The 16,089-nt window shown below is 49.5% G+C and overlaps 1 protein-coding gene across 1 annotated transcript in view; it reads right to left on the bottom strand.

Moving 5' to 3' along the window:
* SLC13A4 (solute carrier family 13 member 4) overlaps positions 1-16,089 on the bottom strand; it is a 38,817-nt gene that overhangs the window by 1,487 nt on the left and 21,241 nt on the right. Inside the window, exons 7-15 of the mRNA XM_081147253.1 lie at positions 15,059-15,133; positions 13,245-13,429; positions 9,899-10,018; positions 8,692-8,793; positions 6,979-7,080; positions 6,164-6,258; positions 5,828-5,952; positions 2,182-2,343; positions 891-1,028 (exon numbers count right to left, since the gene is read on the bottom strand). Of these exons, the coding sequence (XP_081003379.1) occupies positions 891-1,028; positions 2,182-2,343; positions 5,828-5,952; positions 6,164-6,258; positions 6,979-7,080; positions 8,692-8,793; positions 9,899-10,018; positions 13,245-13,429; positions 15,059-15,133 (1,104 nt within the window). The remainder of the gene's footprint in view (positions 1-890; positions 1,029-2,181; positions 2,344-5,827; positions 5,953-6,163; positions 6,259-6,978; positions 7,081-8,691; positions 8,794-9,898; positions 10,019-13,244; positions 13,430-15,058; positions 15,134-16,089) is intronic.

Raw genomic sequence — 16,089 nt, 5'->3', positions numbered from 1 at the left:
GACAGGAAGGGCGGGGCCTGGGGCTGGGAGAAGCCTGTGAGAACCCTCTCCACCTGTAGCACACCCACCGTCAGGAGGCCCTAAGGTATGTACTCAGAGCACCAGAGATTTGAACTTTAAGAGTTAAACTAAAAAAGGGTTCTGTGGCTACACGATAGGGAAATGTGTTAAACAAAAGTACCCAGGTTTCTTTAAGGCAGGGACTTCTCAGAGCCTTTAATGTGCTAACAGGTATGGGGGGCTTGTAGGAGTGGCTATATTCCATGGAGCCTTTATCACTGTTGCTCTTTTTATTTTTCTCAAGAACCAGCTCACAGAAGTTGTATATCTTGGGTTCATCCTGGGGAACGGGTCAGCTGCTTCTCCCAGGCCTTCCATGGGAAGGTGTCACAGGCTACCTAGCTTTGCTTCTTTCTCCTGAGGGAATGTCACCTCAGTGACTCTGACCCCTTCCATTTCTGCCTCGGCCTGGACTCTCACAGGTGAGGAGATGTGAGGCATGATGGATGGCACGGCCAAGGCAGATGGAAAAATGTCCAGTAAGGCTGGCTGGCGCCCTGCCAGGGTGTAACCAAGCACAGCGTGTAGCCACAGCAAGCCCACTAGCTCGCATTAAGTTGGGAATGTTGCAAGGGAAAAATGAATGCTAGGAAATTGTTCCAAGCAAATGAGTGGACGTGTCCCATCTCTGCTTTCTGGCACAAGCCCTGGATGTATTAATCATCTGGCACCAGGGTGGAGAACCGCCTATGCTTCCTAGCAGGTGAGGGGACAGGTTCTAAAGGAGCTGAATTAAGGCCATTTAGAGCTGAAGGGGACCATGTAGATAACCTCGTCACCCCCGTCCTCCTGGCAGCTGGGCCTGGCAGGAAGAGCCCCCCATGACTCACCATGTCTTTGATCTGGCAGTGTCCGTAGCTGAAGACGATGGCGTTGGGGGGGTTGCCCACAGGCAGCATCACCGCGAAGGAGATGCACATGGTGACTGGGATCAGGGTGTAGAGTGGATTAATGTGCAGTGTTTCGGACTAGAAGAGAGAATTCACAGGAGCATTAGTATTGACGTTAGACTTGCATTTCTGTGCTTAACATCACACACCTGCTTAAATGATGGCTTGGGGCTGACCAGCCTTGGCCGGACACCTTGCGCAGGGACAGTTAAAAATCTGCCCTCAAGGGCACGCAGTGCTGCCCATACCGAAGGTGCTCATGCTGCTCACTCTCCATGGAAACGGGCTTTGAGTTAGGAGGGACGCTTCGTTTCTTGGAGCTCTGGCCTAAGAAAGTGGTTTTTAAATTTTATTCTTTAGCTGAGAGATTCTTTCTTCAATCACACATCTCATGAATCAGCTGCTTTGATTGAGGGAGAGATCTCTTACCCTTGGGGTACAGAACTAAGGGGCCTTTTTTCTAGGTGAGCTTCCTGCTCTATATGGATGTGAACCCATCGGCTGGCCCTCACCGTTTTAATTAAGTGCACGCCTGTGCTCGCACTAACGGGATGCTGGAAGGCTGGGGTGGGAGGGAGGCAACAGGCAAAGAGTTTGGAATTAAAAAGCAGGAGGACATTGTTTTGTTGGGGATGAGAAGGAGCCTTCATTTCAGGTTGTGTCTGGTGCATTACCTTTGGGGCTGCTTAGCCAGGCTAAGATCTGGCAGCTGCTCCTGTGCTCTGTTCCATTAATAACAAATTGTTCTGAGGCCGTGCAATGAGCTGGCCTTGCTCCTGGTTCTCAGAACCTTCCAGATACTGAAATTGGGTGGAGGTGATGGTAGAGCTGTGGTATTGGTCCTTGGGCTGAGTGCACTTTTGGGAGCATTTTGTCTCCATTTTCTGTAGTTACTCCTCCCGCCCTGCTATTAGGTCTTATCTCAGGAGAGAGAGGTTGATGATGATTATGGGGAATTGGAATCCTAGGGTAGTAAGGTTATTTTGTTCATTCTCGTTTTCATTTAGGGCTGCTCCTAAATGAACCCTAGTCTTTTGAGAAAGGGTTCCTAGAACCCTTGCTGTGGCTTATTAATTTATCCACTTATCATTTGCCCTTTGGAAAACTTAATTTTTCAAACTGTGGTTTGAACGCCCATGTGAAAATGACCATGGGAGAGAGGACAGCGTGGAAGCTGCTCCATGATCCAGGCCTGCCACTGCAGGACAGCTGGGAGCCCTGCTTTACTCACCAGGCTGCACAGGATGGGCAGGAAGATGGTGATGGTGGCTGGGTTGCTCACAAACTCTGTGACGATGGACACCAGGATGCATGCCAGCAGGGTGACAGCCCACGGTGGGAGGCTGCTCAGGGACAACATCTGGTGCCCAATCCATGTGGAGAGGCCAGAGCTCTGCAGGCCAAGGGACGCAGTTAGAAGGAAGGAGGAGGAGCGCATTCCCAGGGAAACTCTTGGACTCCAGGACATCAGGGATGTCGGGGGCTGGAGGGGCCACAGGAGTCATCTAATTTCCTCCCTATTTTCAGGCAGACTGGACCCAGCGGCATTCCTGGTTTTTACGATTAGATCATTTCAGTAGCCCAGAAAATTATTTTTTATGATTGTACAACATGCAGTTGTAGGGTTTCCTGGTAGTTGCTGTCACGGGAATGGAGAGCCACCCACCCTGATGCCAGGATCCTTCTTAGGATTATGCCAAGATGGCTTGGCAGGGGGTAAAGATCTTTGGGGTGATCAGCTCCTCAACTTCAATCTCATTACTCTTTCTCCAGCCCCTGACACTCACTCTTTGCATCCAATCAGTAGTGCCCTGTACACAGACTGCCAAGTGTAATCATTCCTTCCGCTTTTGAAATATTTCTCATCACCTGAGAAAGGGAAAAAACTATGCACATCTTTAGATAGTAGCCTTCCCTGTGTTTTGAGGGGGAGTGAGCAGGCAAAGCTAGCATTGGAAGTTTTACATGAGTAATGAAAGAGAGGGATTACAAGTCTGTCTCCAGTCAGGAAGGTATAAGCGCAGGCATTCAGATCTCATCGTGGCTGACATCAGGATCTATGATCTGTCAGCGCGTTCTGATGACACAGATATGAAAGCATATTGTCACTCTTGAACGATTAGCAACATTTACACATATCCACTCCAAGAAATGCATATTCCTGTTTGGAATAATTCACTGGGATGGAAGCTGTTCATCTGGTGAGGACTCTCCCCCTCCCCTAAAAAATGAAGAGCACTGTTTGGTTTTTGTACTAAAAACCCCAGGTTGCCATGCGCAATCTCCTGCCCTCCGCCCCTCCTCTCCCTTCTGTGGTTGCTGTGCTCTGATTTCTCCTATTTACCCTCGAGACTGCAGATGCCCTAAAGAAAGGAGGAGTAGGGCGGAGAGCAAGGTGGGACATCTCCTTTTACAGTTAAGGACAGCCTCTCTATGTGGTCAGCAGGGTACTTTTCCCCGTCTCCAAATTCATCAAAAGCTCATTTGATCTCCACGGCACCCTGGTCACCTCATGGCAAGCGCGTAGACACCAATGACCAGAGCCTGCAGAAGGCTCTGTTGCAGCCTTTTTACCGTGGGACACCTCCTCTTGCCCCTCAACTGACTGATGGTTGCAAATCCAGTAGGTGGGGACTAGTCGTTGAATGGTTGGTACAGAGCTTTGAGGCCTACAGGAACTCTTAATTGTTATCTCCTGTAGCACATTAAACCTTGATCACTGGACAAAGACAGGAGGGAGCACAGTTAGCTGAGTGGAAGCTGTCCATTTTTATAAAGAAATAAAATTTTAGCCCTGGCCGGTTTGGCTCAGTGGTTAGAGCATTGGCCTGCGCACGAGGTTTCATTCTCTTTCCCCCCCATCTCTCCCCACTCCTCCCTTCCTTCTGTTCTCTCTAAAAATCAATGGACAAATATCCTTGGGTGAGGATTTTAAAAAAAAGAAGAAATAGTGTTTTACTGATCACGGTATCCAAATAGCACTTGTAAGTAAAGTGAAGTAATTTAATGGCAGTTATTTTCCCCTAGAAGAACGATTTTATACTATAATTTGAGGTAAATTGATAAATTGGACTGCAAAGTTAGAAGAAAGCACAACAAAGGAAGTCTTAATTGTTTAAACCTTGGTATAAAAACATTTTACATTGGATTTTCCTCACTGATGTCAAGACTGAAATTAGCCCAGATGGGCATGGCTCAGCGGTTGGGCATCGACCTAGGATCCAGGAAATCGAGGTTGAATTCCAGGTCAGGGCATATGCCTGGGTTGTGGGCTCGATCCCCAGTCGGGGGCATGCAGGAGGCAGCCAATCAATGACTCTCTCATCATTGATGTTTCTATCTCTCTCTCCCTCTCCCTTTCTCTCTCTGAAATCAATAAAGATATATTTTAAAAAAACAAATTAATTTCAAACTCAGTAGGAATCACATATTGTGTCTGAATGATATTAAAATGAGTAGAGTCAGGGTTATCAACTGTACTATCTGTCATACACGCACAGTTTTGGTTAAAAAGGAAAAGATCTTGCCAGGCTGGGCCCAGAGGCCAAAACTAGCAACTGAATTCAGTAAAGATATAAATATGACATCCTGAACTGGAATTAGAAATATTGACAGCATATATATGGCACTGGTTGGAGGACATGAGGCTTAATAGTGGCTTACAATGAAAAGATGAGGGTTTAAGTTTGCTGCAATGCCAGCGTCAGTGTCGACCTGAGAGCCCTGAAGCTTCCATACAAATGCCGAATGGTCTGTGGATCAGACATGAGAGACGGGGCCTGGGTAACGTAACTGTGTTATTTTCACCATCTCTGGACCATGTTTGAAAAAGGCCAAGAGCAAACTAACGCATCCTGAGAAGAGAACCAGCATGGGAAGGGGTCAGTTAGTACTCCTGTGAGGAATAGTAAAGGACTAAGGAGTTTTAGGTGGGAAAAAAAAGATCTAGGGGGATTAATAAGTGTTATTTTAATGATTATCCCCTGGGAGAGGGTTCCAGAGAGCAGAGCCAGAACAGTCAGTGGAAGACATACACAGAAGACTGAGCTGAAAGTAGAGGACACCTGCTCTTTGTTCCTGCTCAAGGGGGGCCCTGTCACTCACGGGGGGTGTTTGAGCCAGGGTGTCACGGAAGGAAATCTCACACTGGGTGGGAGATGGGACTCAGTGTCCTTCAAGTTTCCTTCTAAGTGTAGAACTGTGACGCAATAACATGCAGGTAGCAGTGGCCCACAATGAGTGGGCAGCCCCAGTGAGCCCAGTTTAGAATGGGTTAATGAGTACAGACAGGCTGGAGGCAGAAACGGTGTGACCCTTAGCCTGACCCACTCCTAGGGTCATTTTCTATTTTAAAGGGCCAGCACTTTAGGAATTCAGCTATTTCCCACCAGACCCAAATCCTCCCAGTCGGGAAACCAGGGGGCATCTGCATCAGCTTTAGCATCGATTCTCCGAAGGGGCTCAGTATCATGCATATGGACTGGCCGAGGGACAATCTGCAGGGTGTCATTGGGGGCATCTCTGGGCCCTTACAGACACATCTCCTGTCACCACTGTCAAAGCCACAGGAGATGGCTACAGAATCCAGTAAACCTTTTGCTTGTGACAGCGCGGGCCTGTCAGTGAGGTGCGGGTGCCGCAGGCCATGGCCCCGTGGCCCAGCTGACCTATAACCCTGGTCCCAGGAGCGCAGCTTAGAAGCTCAGCGGGGACAGGATATCTGTTATTGGCTGTGCTGCGTCCCTTCCCAGTGACTCGGGTGAATGTTCATCTCTCCCTCAGCTCCTGTGAATCTTCCCGCCCAGCACCAGAATGATTTGGCTGGTAAAGTAGCTGGGAAAACATCTGGCCCAGGGAGAAGGGAACTCAGGAGCTACCTTGCTGCCAGACGCCAGAGCGTAGCCTCCGCCCACCAGAATGACGATCTCCCAGGGCATGGTCTTCTGGAAGTCCTTCCACGTGATGATGGGCTCCATCCTCAGCGAGGGCTCCCGGTCGTCCCCTGGATCACAGGGAGACAGGGAGTCGGAGCCGATGAACCGTGCTGGGTGTGATTTGTGGGGAGGGGGCCCAGGGGGAGCCCGAGGGCTTGGGGGGCTGCTCTGCTGTGTCTGCGCCAAATGAGAGGCCCTGGGTCAGGCTCCTCCTGCGAGTCTCACTCGGGTATTACTTGGCTGGAGCCAGCCCCATCGCCTCCCCGTGGCCTCTCTCACCGTCCTGTTTCCCAAAGCAAGGCTTCTTCGCGGGAATGAGGAAGAGGAGGAAGCCGAGGAAGACGGAGACCGTGGCGTCGGTGCGGTAGCCTTTCCTGCCAAAGAGACAAGCAAGCTGGAGGGGACGGTCTGGAGGCCCCGGGCAGCACCGTGTCTCAGGACGGGCTGCCTGTCCTGTTTGTAGGACAGTCCAGAGGGGACAGTACCCCTCCTCCTTGCCAGTTTTGCTGGCCGTGCAGTGGTGGATGTAATGGGCAGTGGTGAACGTCTAGAAGCGGGGCCTGGCCAGGGTAGGTGACTTAGAATTTATGGGCCAAGTCCTAGAAGGAGTGATGAGAAGTCGCTCAGATGAAGGAGACCAGACGAGGTTGGGTCCCCTATCCTGCGAGGGTCACCCCTCCACTTGTGTCTTGTCAAATGAGAACCCGTGTTGGGAGAGCTTGAGGCCTGTGGCCCTGGCCCTCAGGGGAAGACGCAGGGCTGGGACAGGAGCCTATGTCTGCCTTTCCCTCCACAGTTGGTATCTTACTTTATGGACATTTTCCCCTTTAACACTCATAACACCCTATGAGACAGCTGAGGTTCCAAGGACCGGAGTAACAAGGCCAAGTTCCCACAGCTGGGTAAGTGACTCAGCCTCCACAGACCCTCCTCCCGACTGCAGCTGCAGCTGTCCTCAGAGGGGCTTTCCCGGGGACAGAGCGCCCTCCTGGCTTCACGTCCCTGTGTCCCGGGAGCCTAGGAGGGGCGCCGGGGAAACTGCCAGAAGAGGGTATGTGAGGGGTTGATCTTAAGGAGGGGGCCACACCACTTACTTTTCAAAGAAAGAATCCCAGCCGGGAACGAAGCCAGGCTCCCGGGTGAACCACAGCACGGTCATCAGGATGAAGAAGAAACCAGTCACCATTTCGGGGTAGCTGTGAAATGAAACGGGGGGCCTGCTCAGGAATGGGGAGCTGCGGGAGCCCTGCCACTTGCTCCACAAAGCTCCCGCGTTCAGAGCTGGAGGCAGAAGCACGGTTAGTGCTTAACCACCCCGCACGCTGGGGTGAGGCTGCCAGGAGCCCAGGGAATGTTAACCGTGTTGACTAGTTCACTAGATTCAGGCGGGGAGGGAAAGAACCCAGCATCGCCCATTTGCCAGATAACTTAAAACACAGCCTGAGACACTGCTGGTCGGAGCAGGAATCGCCACGACCTTTTTGAGGCGATCTGACCATATCTCAGGAGCCTTCGATTCGGTCATTCCTTTTAGCTAAGAAAATAACCAGAAGCGCACATCGAAGCATTACCTACTAAAGACATTAAAAAAGGGAAACAACCTGCTTATGCAGTGATGCTCCATGGCCTTGAATATACAGTTCAGCTTAACTGTTTGTTAAACTGAGATGCGTCTGATAGTGGTGTTTCCACAGCAGAGTCACTGACCTGGGGACATAATGACCGTCTAATGCTAAATGAAAAAAGGCAAGATATAGCACTGTTTAGTATGGACTGGGTTTTACCAAAAATACATAGGACTTTGCACAAAAAAGGCAGGGAAGGAACAGTCAGTCATGTGAACAGTTGACAGCAGCAGGATGCTGGGAATACAAGTCAGTGTTAACTTTTTCTTTATACTTCCCTGTATTTTCTAAGCGCTCTATAGTGAACATGTATTCCTTTCAGAAATCAAGGTTTTTAAAAATACAGCTTACATCTGAATCCTCTCACCCGAAGTTGTACATGCCAGTTGCCATAAAAGGAGAAACAGTGCGGAACACGATGTCGGGTGGCTGTGGGAAAGCTGATAGAAATGGCTCCAAAGGAGCTAAAATGTGAAATAAGGAAATAAAAATGAAATGGCTGAGGGCAGGCGAGTGAATTCTCAGACCCCCTGTCTTCAAGTCTGTATTTAATGCTGCCTGATGCTCTCTAAATACAGGACGAAGCCCCAGCTCCTTGGGAGTGGGCACAGGGCCCGCGGTGGCCCTTTCTGAGCAATGCGAGGAGTCCTGACTTTAGAGAATTCAGCTAAGAGGGTGGCTGTGCTGTCTAGCGCCGTTCTTTGTCCCCTGGCTGCCCCACCTATGACATGCCCACGTCCTGGTGACACCTTAATCTGGGCCTATAGTGAAGGGAAGGGTGGCCGCCTGGAATCCGAGCCAGCTAGACTCTGGCAGTGAGTAGCATCTCTAAATGTCGGGGTTCATGGTTCTGAGAACCTCCCTGGTTCAAGGGAACATCAGGAACAAGGCTGCTCTGGGCTCTCTCCCTGGCTATACTTTCCCTCCCGGAGAAGGAGAATGGCTGATTCTTAAAAAAAAAAAAAAATCTTTATTGATTTCAGAGAGAGAAAAGCAGAGGGAGAGAGAAACATTAATGATGAGAGAGTCATTGATCGGCTGCCTCCTGCCTGCCCCCTGCTGGGGATCGAGCCCACAACCCGGTCATGTGCCCTGACCGGGAATCGAACCTCGATCTCCCGGATCCTAGGGTGATGCTCAACCGCTGAGCCACACCGGCCGGGCTGAATGGCTGACTCTTACCTGATGGCTCCCAGCTTTTCATACTCCTCTCGGATCCTCTTCTCTGAAACTTCTTCCCTTTTGGTCTTATTCTTCTTGCTCAGAGAGCAGGTCTCTTTAAAACTGAGAAGGAAGAATGACAGCTGAGGCCCGCAGGAGGGCAAGTACTGGGCATGTCCTAAACTACCGGCCGGCTCGGCCCACTCTCCTCCCCACCCACACGCCCAGCCCACCAGCCTCCCCAGGCATACGACTCTCGTTTGCCAAGGTACACAGCCTCTCCCCAGCCTTCTGCCCTAGCCTTTGGGTCATCCATGTGGTATTTAATCAATGCGAAGTGCTGTCTGACGGACTTACGCAGGTGTATTTATGAGATGTTTCTACATGCTTGTCTTTTGCATAATTGAGGATGTGATGTGGCACATGTATGCAGATGTTTGTATACTTGTGTGTGTGCGTATCTGCCTAGGGACAAGACTCATCCGGGGTGAAAGTGAATGTTGCTTTTCTGTTTGCAACACTGGAGGTATAGAAGTAGTCGGCTGTCACTGATTTGACAACAGTCTCTGAGTAATGAAGTAAATCGGCTCAGAGAGCATTCCCTGGCCAATGGGAGCATTGGATTCCATGGGCTAATAGCAAAACTCCACATATATCTTCCCTTTGTGTGCCTGAAGCTGGTCACAGGTGGAGCAGACTACAGGTTGTGAAGAGAGGCTGGCTAAGCAGATTACTTTTAGCAATAATATTGCAAGAGGCATGTCCAACTTGCTATTTTGAGGGAAATGCGCATATTCCATACAACTTCTAAATATAAATCACTCATATCTACAAAATTGAGCCTAAGGCAACTTCTACTAGGAATTGTATTTCTTTGGAAGTGAGTTGAAACTGCTCTCTGTTTTGAGAGCAAAGAAATGACATTAAACACTCTTCAACTCAGACTTTCTAGAAATCGACAGTTTCCCTAACCAGTGAGTTGTAACTAAGACATTTCGCTGTAGAGCTCATAGTGAAGTGCAGGCCTCATGTATATTTAGGCATCGAGGACAGACGGTGCCTGGCTCCCCATCTAGGCCACAGTTCTAGGAGTTCCTAGGGGTTCTCCTAGGGGCTCTCTCTGTGGTTCCCTGGCAGCTCCCCATTGATCGGCGCCCTCCAGGGCTTGCGCTGTGACCTTGGATGGACAGGAGAGCCTCTGCCTTGCTGGCAGGGCCCTGGGACTCACTTGCAGCCCAGGAACAGCCAGTGCATCCAGAACCAGCTGACCACCAGCATGATGAGGGAGATGGGGAAGCTGAAGAGGAACCAGGTGCCAAAGTTGACCACCTCTGCGGCTGGATACTGGCTGCGGGGGAAAGAACCAGGTCAGCGATTAGAAAAGGTGGATTTCCATGAGGCATTTTGGGGGGGTCATAATGCTAAATGCTCCTTAAGAAGACAGCAGAACTAACGTAGAGATAATGATAACAATATGGGAAAACGTGACCGAGAACTCACTTATTGGACAGTTGCAACAGTATAGAGCCCAGCCAGGAATTATGATTAAGTTAAAAATGGCATCTAAGCAGCCAAAATTGGTTGTCACTGAAGTGTATATACTTTGCACTCAGGAGAACTGCACAGGGGTGGTTTGCTCTTGATTTACATAAAGATTCTGATAAGTTTCCTCATCTGGTTTTCAAGACAACAAATGGAGAGGGCAGTCTGGTATCCTTCTGGAGTTTTGATTGGGGGATACAAAACATCGATTCTGCAGAACTTTGGACTCCAGTGCCTCATGAAGTTTCCAGGTGTTAACTGTACTCAGTGGAGAGCCAAGACTTGGAATCTCCAAATCCTTTATTAACCCTATACGTGCTGCTGTCTGGATGCCAGGAGGTGGCCCAGGACTCCTCATTCATCATGGGGCAGAGCTGTGGCCCCCAGCTCTGATGGTGTTTCCTGGGAAGCCAGGATGGACCACATGTGAGCCACGCCTTTAGCCTAGCAACGCCTGTGTTTCTTTACCCTGGGCCCTTCTTGCTGGGGCTGGGCATAGAGCTCCTCTAAGGTGGGCGCACACTGAGCCCCTCTTCATGCTAGGACTGCATGGAAAAAGAGCAGAGAAAATACAATGGAAGCCCAGGATGTAAGTGTGTAATCTCCTCTGTCATCACAGGGACGTCCACTCTTTTGCACTGTGGGCGGGCCCTGGACCTACCTTTACTAATAACTGTGTGCCTCTTGGAGAAATTATGACAGCGTGTGTCCTCCCTAAAGGCCAGAGTGGGTCACTGAGGGTGGGCATTGGGAAGAGGGCTTTTGGATCTAGAAAGATGCCTGAGGACATACGTCATTCTGTGACTCACTGCCCTGGGCTAGCAGAAGCCCAGGCCCTGCTCCTGGACCCAGGAAAGGGAATGGACTTTCACAATAGATTAAATAGACTCGTGGATAAATCAAAGCATTTTAAAAGGTGAGAATACATAGAATGAGTATAACAGCTAATTTGTAGGTTTTTGAAACATAGCCAAAGTGAACTCTGGGGGTGGTGTGTTCACCAATGCCAAGAAAACACAGTGGCGCTTTCGACCAGGGGGGACCCAGGGAGCCCACCTTCCTTTCATAGATTCCCTCTTGTCCAGGTAAGCCACAGTTTGACTAAATCTACCACTTACCACCCAAGAAGTAGCCTAAGGGCATATGAATTGGCCCAATCACAAAGTGAGCCAGAAATTAAAGAGCTAAAATTCAGAGCCTGGATAGAGTAAGACGGTGTGAGGGGTCCTTGAAGCTCAGATCCTGGGGACCAGGTCTTCAACTTTCATCGGTCCTTCCTCCTCCCTCCTCTGTCCATTTTCCTTCCTTCATTTCTTCCCCTTTCTCCTAAAATGAGATGTGTTTCTCCTCTTGTCCACGATGGATTGCTTCACTCTGCTCTGGATCCCTTCCCTCCTTGTTTGCCCAGTGACCTCACTGTTCATCCCCTCTCTCCCAGACCTTTCCTTTTCCTCCCCTCTGGACCTCCCCTATCAGCACTTAAATGTTTTCCATCTTAAAAACCCTTTCCAGACCCTACTTCACTCTTCCTTTGTTGTCACCCCACAGCTCTCCGCCCTTCACAGTCTCACCTCCTCTTACTCCCCAGCTCACTGAGACTGGGCTTCTCTTCCAACCACTGGACCAAACTGCTCTTGCCTCAGTCACCAGTAACCTCCATGTCACCAAGTCAGATGGATACAACCTTGCCCTTATTTTGCTTGATCATTTAGGCAACTTGAAAGTACGGACATTCCTTCCTCCTTGAGACACCCCCTTCCCTTGGGTAGGATGACACCAGTTCTCCTCTTTCCTGTCTGATACCGTTTTACTCTCTCTTTTGTTGTCTACTTTAAATGCTCCAGCTGAACAGTTATGTCCCCTGCTCTACTCACTCTACGTGGTCTCCCTGAGAAATCGCCTTCGTGCTCACGGCTTCGATTTCCACAGGCATAGCACCAGAACTGACTACCGTCTAAGTTGTGGGGCTCAGTACAAAATGCAAATGTGGGACCCCTCGTTCAAAAACTATTAGAAATTTCCAGACGGGGACAGCAGAGCATTAAGCCAAGCATGGGGCCCTTCTGAGAATGGCGGCCCTGTGGCTACACAAGTTGCACACCCATGGAGACAGCTGCCCAGGCCACGGCAAGTCTATGCCGAAACCTAACCACATCTATGCCTTTAGCCTCAAAATTCCTCCTGAGATTCAGAGCTATGTCTCCTGGCTGGACATCGCATCCACATCACCATTTCTTCATCTTTCCCTGCATTTAGGTTGAGGACAACTCTGCTCCCCCAGCTGCTGAAGCCATGAGCCTGACAAGTAGACTTGGCCTTTCTCTCTCTCAGGCTCTTTCTAACTCTATCAAGGTCCGTCAGGTCTACCTCTGAATACCTTTCCAATCTAACCATTGTCCTCCCACTGCCACTGTCATCCAGGCCACCATCAGCTCTCTCCTGGGCATCTGCAGCAGCGTCCTGCATTGTCTTCCTGTGGCCTTTCTCCTTTCCAAGCCACTCTCCATTTTTAAAAAACCCCAAAATGAGCCTTCAACACTATAAATCTCATCACCTCACTTCAAGCCACTTCAAAGTTCTCATGGCCTTTGGAATGAAGTCCAAGTTCCTTAGAGAGCCTTGCACGGGCCTTGCGAGGGCCTTCATGACCTGCCTGCCCACCTCCCTGGCCTCCTTTCGCCGTCTCTCATTCTAGTTTATGGGCCCTGCTCTCTTGCTGAGCTCTCCTACACTGTTTGCTTTGGCTGGAAAATCTCCCTTCATCTAGCCTACTCCAGCTTATGCTTCAGGTCTCCGACTTTCATCGTCGCCTCTTCGGGGAGGCATTGGGACTGGGCGACCTCCTCCAGCGGGGCTCTCCCAGCAGAATCCTGCCCTTCTCCAGTCACATTCGACTGTAACGACTTGGTCATCTCTCCCCTCTTGGTACAGAAACTGTTCTGGTCCCATTTTCTGCCGTGTCCTTAGTACCTCGTCACGTTCCTGACACATGGGTGGCTGGCAGATGTTCGTTGCCCAAGTGCATTGCTTACTTGTTGAAGTGTTCCAAGAAAATGAGGCTGGTGGAGGTGCCAATGATGGTGGTCAGGCCCCCAATGGTAGCGGCGTAAGATATGCTCAGAGACAGGCACTTGCAGATCATTTGGTCGTGTTGGGACTTGTACTTCCTGTTGGGCTCCTGGTTCCTCGGGCTGGGCGTCAGACCTGGTGGCTTTTCCTACAAAGGAAAATCAGTGAATCTCTCCAACCCAGCTCGGGCTGCCTGGCACATAAAGCATGAAAAACAGGGGCACCGAGGTGCAGTGGACTAGGCTTTGAACTGGGGTGTCAGAGAGACAAATCCCAATGTCAGTCCTACCATTTCCCAACCCAGCGGCCCCTCTGAATTGCACTTTCTTCGGTAAAATGGGGAAAATCCTGTTTTCTCTGTTAGATTGTTGTGGCGAGTAGATGCAGTAATATATAGAAAGCACTTAGCATACTTCCTGGCACTGAATAGATTATAAGCTATTATTATTTTGAACTCCAATAAAACTGGTCGCTCTCCACTTTGTGTCTGAATAACAAATGGAAGAGGGTTGACCTGTGTGGAGTTAGAATGACAGCCCTGATTGGGAGATGACAGATTGGGCAGAGGATCGAAGGGTGTGACTCTCCTTTTCTTCCGCTCATTTCTCCTTCCTGCCTACTGGGTTTTCATCCCCATGTTCCCCTCCTCCTTGCATGTAAGCCTCAGCCTTGCTGTGGTCCTCTTAGGCCCCGCTTGGTCCAGATGATGGTTGTTCAGGGTCAGAGGTTGCTGGACCTCTGGTCTCCAGTGTGAACTACAGAAGTGTCCCCATCGCCCTCCAGGCCCGGCTACCCCTCATGAGTCTTCATGAGACTAGCGCAAAAGTCAGGCCAGGTCATAGGACAACCAGGGGGAAGAGGCCACCTTGCCACATTTCTCAAAGCCCTTAACTACTTCCCTGTCTTCCTAGGAGGGCCCAGGTAGGTCTGGACCTTTCCAAACCTTCCTGAAAGATTCATGGATTGTCAGAGCTGGAAGAGACCTCCTAGATTCTCTAATCCAGTGGTTTGCCAGGATCGTTCTAAGGAAATTTTATGTATATGGACCTCCAAAATATACAATGTAAATGTAGCATTTAATTCGCATACATCTATTTTATAACCAAGTATGTACACATGCGGTCAGGGAAACCTGGATTTGAATCAAGGTACTCCCCTCATTAGTTAGAGGACTGGGGTACATGATTTCCTCTCTCTGCTTCATTTCAAAATGGGGGTTCGAAATTCCTCCCTCGTTGAGCCAAGACAAGAGAGAAAATGCTTAGCATAATAAGTGTTTAATAAATGGCATTTATTTATGGTGATGGATGTTAAGTTAATTGAGATCATTTTGATGACATACAAATTTGAATCAAGGGTTAGAAGTGGCAGTTGCAATTTTATACCAGCGTCAACATCTACTTTACTTCTGCATTTTGCTTCAGTGGTATAGTACCAGGAAAACCCTATTCTCACACAAAAACAGTCGCCTTAAAATCTCTGGATGTTCAAATAAAGTATTTGCAATGTCCCTCAAGCACCTTTGAGGAATAGTTTGGACACCTGATCTGGATCAATCCTCAACTTTTATACTTGAAGAAACAGGGACTCAGACAGTACAGTGACTTGCCCAGCCACCAGTGAGTTAGATATGTTATCTCCATGGCACACACAGGCCACACAGGGATGTGGTGACAGCTCACTAGCTTGATGCCCTCACATCTTCAAGACCTGTGGCCCTTTCAGAAGGTCAAGGCATTTCATGAGGCAACAGGGTCAGGAGGTGCAATTTAATTACCTGGGATGGGTGCTGCTTGTCTTGGTGGTTTGCTGTTTTAACGGGGTTGGTGATTGTGGGAGCACCATTCAGGTTCTGTTGGGACAAAAACCATTACACTATCAGGAAGGGGGTGCCATGGGCCTTTAGAAGTACCACTCATCTTCCCAGGGGCACCCACACCTCAGCACTATGGAGACTGGAGACTGGAGGCCAGGGAGAGCATGCAGTGGAAAGCCACCCCAACCATGCCTGCCTCCATCCCAGGTTTCGTCCAGCCAGGCATCGAGCACCCCATTTGAAGAGGCTTTTGAAATTTGACAGAATATGGCTCTGTATTTATTTATTTGATTTCAGAGAGAGAGGAGGGGAGAGGGAGAGAGAGAAATATCAACCATGAGAGTCATTGATCCGCTGACTCTTGCACGCCCCCTACTGGGGATTGAGTCCTAAACCCAGGTATGTGGCCTGATGGGGACTCGAACTGTGACCTCCTGGTTCATGGGTTGACACTCAACCACTGGGCCACACTGGCCGGGCTGGCTCTGTCTTTATAGGAGAGCTTGGCTTTCTGAAACTTCATTAGCTAATGAAGAATCCTTCATTTTTCTTTAACACAAAATGAAAAAAAAAATTGTACCACAACAAAGCCTACAGTTTAGACAGATCAAAGTTCGTCCATTTGGACTGATGTAAGAAGAGATGTAAAACCAGCTTTGGGGGAGCAGATGAGGCCGAGCAACAGTGCACAGGTAACTTTGTTTTTCCTATAAATGTGTCCCTTTCTGTAATAAGATTTTTGTAAATGGAATCACCCCTGAAAGAAATCCTAGGGATGAACCTGTGGCTCTTGAAAGCCTGGATGGGTTTCCATGAAACAAGGTGAATGTGTACTATATACATGGCTAAACCCAGCACTAGGGCTGGGGTTTGGAACTGGGCAGGCCCTTGCTGGTAGCCTGTCCAGGCTCAGGGAGCACCTCTCTGTTCTCATATCCGTGGAGGCCACGGGGCTCTAGGACAAGCTGTCAGGCATCTCCGTCCCTGAGTTA

Source organism: Miniopterus schreibersii, assembly GCF_964146895.1.
Source record: "Miniopterus schreibersii genome assembly, chromosome: 9".
Classification (NCBI taxonomy): domain Eukaryota; kingdom Metazoa; phylum Chordata; class Mammalia; order Chiroptera; family Miniopteridae; genus Miniopterus; species Miniopterus schreibersii.
This window is presented reverse-complemented; position numbering and strand designations above follow the sequence as displayed.